Genomic DNA, 4,542 nt, shown 5'->3' on the forward strand with positions numbered 1-4,542 from the left:
AATACCTTATTATTAATCTTACATACGTCTAGTTTTTTAAGCATTTTTACCGACATCAGATTCGCCTGCGCGCCCGTATCCATTTGACAGTTGACTTTGCATCCATTCATATCCACATCGACGTTCCATTCTTTCATAGTCTCTTTTGGCTTTGTTTCCTGAAGCAGGCCGACAAACAAATCGTTGTAGAGTTCATCTTCTTCAGTCCCAGTCCGTTCCTCGTTGATATTTTTTACAAATTTTTCTTACTTCTTTGCTCCGTCTGTTTCTTGTTGGTTGTAAGCACATTTTAGCGAAGTGATTCGGTTTTTTGTATATGCGACATATAGCACCTTCGGCCGGGCACTTGACACGATGTATCTGACCACATTTTTTGCATCGATCGCCTGATGTCTGCTTCTTCTGCTGTTGGAACGGCTCCGTTGTTCTTTTGACTTCTTTGCCTCGACTTTTTATCGCTGCTATCATCTCGTCAGATGTTGTTGGTGTTGTTTGCGTTGCTGCTGCGTTCTCCCTCGCCATTCCAATGCTTCTGGCAAATTTCGAATGCTTCGCTTAAAAGGCGCTCCTTGATATTTTTGAACTTTGGCGACAATCCGCAAATAAAAATGTCTTTAACGAGGTCTTCCCGCAGGTTACCAAATTCACAAGTCGCACTCAAGTTTTGTAAAGCAGTTGCATATTGACTTATTGTTTCGTCGGGCGCTTTTCGTCTAATAAAAAAATTGTGACGCTCCATTGCAAGATTAGTCTTGGGAACAAAGTACTCGTTAAACTTTTTCCACAAATCATTTTTTTCGAAGGCCCCTGCGCCAATGTGGTGCAGTAATATCGCCACTTTGCGTCTATCCCACTGTTCTTCTAAATTGGACGCCAGGAGAAACACTTTGAATTGGTTACTCCAATTTTTCCACTCTTGCGATAGGTTGTTGGCTTTTGTGTTCAATGGTCGCAAATTTGCTGCCATTGAAATAAATTGTTTCTCCATATTGTTTGACGTCTGATCTGACACCATGTTACACTTTTGCATGATATAAATAACAAGGCAGTTCCATTGTCACTTTTTCGTCGCCATATTAACAACCTGACAATTAAGCAGATTGTGACATTTCGTGCTACCATACCCAGTATCTAAAATCCTTAAAATTTTCTTATTAATTTTTTTTTTCGATTTAAAAATATTTTGTTCTTAAGCATAGTATTTTGTTCCTGTTTCACGTTAAAAAGCTGTTAAATTGCATATAAAATTTCTTTCTGTAAAATAAGTGTGAAATTCCACAACATTTCCTCAGCAAAGTAGTATTCTGTTCACGCTGTGAAAAAGCTTGCAACATTTTTGCAACATGAAGCTAGCAACACAATTTTTATAACATTTTTAAATACACATGTACATTTTAAATTGTGTGAAAGCTGACAGTTTATAGAATTCAGTAGGCGAAAACAAAGGGGGGCTAAGTGGTTAAACCTTACCCAAGCCGATCGTAAAACTTGCGACGCAATTTCAGCTTATGCCTGTGGGTCTTGGAAAGAATGTAATCCCTCAAGGTTTAGCTTAAAATGGTTCTAGGGATACATCCTGTGATCATGTTACTTTCCAGAAGGTGTCGGGCTCATTTTTCTGTACATATTTCCATTGGAAAAATACCTCATCTCGGTATTCTAGGTAAATGCTTCCAGAGGTATCTATGCCTCACCAGAATTTTAGTTTATGTGGCTTATACCACTAACTCTTTTCAATGGCTACGAGATCATTTACATATACCCCCATTTTTCATAGGCTTGGGATTGATTTCATTTACCTCTATTCCAAGTTCTGCGGTGCCACGCCGCATTTTCCAATAAACCCTTATTTCATGAGCTTGAGATTGACTTCATATACATATATCCACACCAAGTTCCAGGACTCTACCACAAATACTTCCAGGGATATGCACTATGAAAACGTCGGTTTGTATGGGAGGTTCCACACCCCGTTTAGATATCGGTTTTGTTTTAGCCTATATCCATTCTTGGAAAATTTGTGTCCGAAATTTCAAAAAAATCGGTACAGCCGGTATGGGCATTGTCACTCCTCAAGCGAAATCAAATCAGTTTGATCGAAAATTTGTTTTTATCTATTTATTTTATACTTCGCTTTTGGGTGTGTCAAAATTTCATGTGAAAACAATATGTGTTGCTGGAAAAATTTCACGGCCCATGGGTCCCTAAGTAAATTCCATTTGCTATTAAATGGACAAAGACAATATGTATTAAATAACACATCGAAATGTGTAATTTTAGTGTCTGAATTATATCAGAATCGTCGTATCCGATATAGAAAACTACAATGTGAAATATTCAGATGACATGAGGACACTCAAAAACTTTTAAAATATGTTCACTGAAGTTGTATTAATATTAAAATAATGATTTGGCAAGTTGTTATCAAATTTAATGTAAAATTTAAACGTTTTTAAGATAAGATATTAATTATTTTTAAAAGGTAAATATTAATACAACTATTTTCTTTATAATCCCAAATTTAGGATATAAAATCTTCCACACACTTACAATTGGGTAACGCCGCTCCGAATTTTTCACAATTGAGCAATTGTCAAAAATCTGATTTTTAATCAAAAAGTTGTTTATTGAAACTACCTTCTTTTTTGTATCATGCACGTTTGACTTCTGGCTGACGACTGTTTTATTTCATGTTCTTGCTAGTTACATATTCATTTACAGGGTTGTGTTATAAAGTACTTAAAACTATAATTGATTTACACAACACTTACCTACATTTCAAATATAACTATATTTTCAGGCATACGCCGCCGGGTGCAATATTGTAATTCTAGCTAGCACTTTCGAACGAGTGCAAATAATTCCAGGAGCAACACATGGTTACGTCAAAATTTCTGCGCTCGATTGTAGTACCGATACTGGAAAAATTGCAGCATCTTACGAAAATAAAATATGCATATTTGAACCCACACCAGTGCTTCTCAGAAATAAAAATATTAAACACTATTTGGATTACAGGTATGTAAATTTAGGTTGAGCAATTTTTTAGATACTTAAACTAAAAATAGAACGCTGATTTAAAACAACTTTTTTCTGTTTTTTTTTTTTTGTTTTAAATATGACATTTTCTACCACTGACATATTCTGACGTCAAAAAAGTGCAAGAGTTTCCCGTAGGCAATGTCTTCAGATTAGGTTTCGTTTAGTGATGGATAGTTACTGTCGATTGATTCAGCATTTACAATATAGATACACCTGGCGCTAGGGCCCTGTCAACAAAATCTGTAAGCTGTTTTCTCAAAGCTCAAAATTAATACAAAACGAACATATCGTCGCTGCGCCAACAAAAACGGTTATGTGATTTTTGTCAATTTTTTGTATTGCATATTTTATTAACACTATCTATTGCCCACATTACTGCATTTGCCGTTCTCTTATATATCTTTTGGTTTAGAACTGACCAAAAACAGCTATGTGCCCGGAGTGCTAGAAATACTCTGAAAAAAAAGAGTATACGCTTACTTGCTTATAACTGTTGATCGCAGGCGAATGTGATGAGTGTGCTTTGATTTCGATATAAAAAATAATTATAAACCAACTAAATACATACATCCATATCTATGCACATACCACTTACACTACATAGATTCTACTATTTAATTTGATCGCTTGCAATTGGAATCCGACAATTAACAAAGGTAAAAAGTGTGGAGGTAGACAGCGTCCACTCTACATTAGAAAATGTATTCAATCCACCGATATATTCGCCAATGGACTACATACATAAGTCGTATGCGACAGGCGAGGCCATCACATCCTTATATTATTAATTATTTAGAGTATACATTTTTTTAAATTTACAACTATAAGGCGAGCTCTGTTATTATAGCAATACGAAACGGAGCTATTGCACAATGGTCCAAAAAAATTGATCAATCTAAACACAACTGCTTTCAAACGTTAAAGCAATATATGTATACACAAAGATTTCCATTCGTTTAATTAATTAATCCCAACGACTTTTACCCTCCATTCCCGCCCAACCGACACGAGGGGCGCAGTCCGCATGACGTACGGAACCTTTTTTTTTAGTTTTTTGGTGCCGAGTAGTGGAAACAGGAGTTTGTTAAGTGTCGAGATCTAAAACTATTCAGCTACAGAATCAAATTCATCAGCTGATTGGATATGCTAAAGATAGTATTTCAATTATTGAGAGTGGAAATAATAGTTTTCTTTATAGTAAAAACGAGTCCGATACGTCAAACGTGCTGGAATGACAGTTAAAATCTTGACATAAACCACGGAATGATTCGTTTAGTTCAAAATTAGTTTTGCATGGCTTTAAAAATAGAGGTCGAAAGTGTCTTGACACTCGAACATTAAAATTTACCTCAGCCAGGAGGGCTGGCTATTAATCGAGCCTGTCATTAATTTTACGATAAATATTATACCCAGCATTTCTCTACGACTTGCGAGTGTAGGCAAATTTATGAGCTTTAGACGACTTGTGTAAGGGGGGAGATTGTAATCTGAATCCCAGTT

General features: G+C 35.8%; 1 protein-coding gene across 1 annotated transcript in view; it reads left to right on the forward strand.

Moving 5' to 3' along the window:
* Window positions 1-2,794: 2,794 nt before the first annotated feature.
* Window positions 2,795-4,542, forward strand: part of Rbcn-3A (rabconnectin-3 alpha) — a gene marked incomplete at its 5' end in the record, with an annotated part of 167,835 nt that continues 166,087 nt past the window's right edge. Inside the window, one exon of the mRNA XM_017613962.1 lies at window positions 2,795-3,018. Coding sequence (XP_017469451.1) covers window positions 2,795-3,018 — 224 coding nt within the window. The remainder of the gene's footprint in view (window positions 3,019-4,542) is intronic.

Source organism: Rhagoletis zephyria, unplaced genomic scaffold (genome assembly GCF_001687245.7).
Source record: "Rhagoletis zephyria isolate East Lansing unplaced genomic scaffold, Rhagoletis_zephyria_1.1 Rzeph_scaffold_00741, whole genome shotgun sequence".
In the NCBI taxonomy this organism is placed as follows: Eukaryota; Metazoa; Arthropoda; class Insecta; order Diptera; family Tephritidae; genus Rhagoletis; species Rhagoletis zephyria.